This window comes from Gossypium hirsutum, chromosome D03 (assembly GCF_007990345.1).
Source record: "Gossypium hirsutum isolate 1008001.06 chromosome D03, Gossypium_hirsutum_v2.1, whole genome shotgun sequence".
NCBI lineage: Eukaryota > Viridiplantae > Streptophyta > Magnoliopsida > Malvales > Malvaceae > Gossypium > Gossypium hirsutum.
Window position 1 is genome coordinate 50,533,185 of NC_053439.1, and position 1,369 is coordinate 50,534,553.

Consider the following 1,369-nt stretch of genomic DNA (forward strand, 5'->3'; position numbering starts at 1 on the left):
AAATATTTTGATAAAAAATATTAACTGTTCTAAATATGACGAATTTGTATCTTCCAATCTCTGTTGACGAAGCTTGTGATTTAAATGTAGCTCAACTAAATTATTATTTACTATGCATGTCACCATTAAATTAAACTATTTAATATTATATACCGGTTACTCATAATATATTATAAAGTAGTATTTTATGGATGAGTACATATGAGTACGGGTGGGTGGTGTGTGTATATATATAGAAGAGACTTGATAGAAAGGGATCGATCCAAGAAGAGTCGATATTGTATTGTATGAGATGGGGAATAGTATACGGTGTTGCTTGGCGTGTGTTCTTCCTTGCGGAGCTCTAGACCTCATCCGTATAGTCCATTTAAACGGCCACATTGAAGAAATCACACGTACGGTCACCGCCGGTGAGATCCTCCAGGCCAACCCTAATCACGTCTTAACCAAACCCACCTCTCGAGGTCATATTTTGATTATCTCCCCTCACTCCCAGCTCCAAAGAGGCGGCATTTACTTTTTGATCCCCGAATGTTCCTTACCGGCCGAGAATAGAAACAACAGTGTCCGCTGTAAAAGGTCTTTCAAGATGAGCAAAAAACGCAACAACAATAATGATGATGCTTTGGATTCCGGTCATCGATGCCTAGCAATTGACGATGTTTTAGAAATGAAACGTTGCCGCCGTAGAGATCGTCGGAAAGGTGGTGGAGGAGTATGGCGGCCTCATCTCACAAGCATCTCCGAGGACTAACAAATTGTCCGGCGCCGGGATCTCATCGTATCTACGTGGACATAACTACAGTTGTTTTTTCTTTTATAGACATGATCACAGTTGTTAAGTCGTGTAATGGGAGAATCTTTTTCTTTATTATATACTTTGGTGGGGTATTAATTTTGTGGATATAATTTTAAGCGGTGATCTACCACATTAGTTAACTATCTTATATTAAACTTGAGACTCTTAAATGAATTGTTTTTAGGGCTCGAGGGTTAATATCTACTTCTTTAATGGGTATACGAAAGATTAGTTATTAAGTTTGTTTCGAGAAAAGTAAAAAAAATATATTTTTAAAAGGAATAAAGTAAAATTTAGTTCTTGAATAGGATAATTTTATTTAATTTGGTTTTTAATTTTTTTATCTATATTAATTTTAAATTTTGGTAATTTTTTCAATTTAGTTATTGAATTTGAATTTTATAAAAGTGTGATAATCTGGTGAGTTTAAGGACTACAGAATTAACGTGGACAAAAAAAAGTCTAAATTCCAATTTAAGAAAAATTACCAAATTATTAAGCGTTTTCCGAATTGTGATACTTTTTTGTTTAAATCAAGGTTTTCAGAACTAGTGAAGTTACCAATTCTCG

At 34.3% G+C, this 1,369-nt stretch overlaps 1 protein-coding gene across 1 annotated transcript; it reads left to right on the forward strand.

Annotated features, from left to right (window-relative positions):
* The first annotated feature begins 221 nt into the window (after positions 1-221).
* Positions 222-1,071, forward strand: LOC107927091 (uncharacterized). Its single transcript, XM_016858063.2, has one exon. It carries the CDS (start codon positions 293-295, stop codon positions 752-754), a length of 462 nt encoding a protein of 153 aa, XP_016713552.1. The 5' UTR covers positions 222-292; the 3' UTR covers positions 755-1,071.
* Positions 1,072-1,369: the final 298 nt, after the last annotated feature.

Bases quoted from the DNA above. Each gene is read 5' to 3' on its own strand.
- LOC107927091 (XM_016858063.2), top strand. From the start codon at position 293: ATGGGGAATAGTATACGGTGTTGCTTGGCGTGTGTTCTTCCTTGCGGA.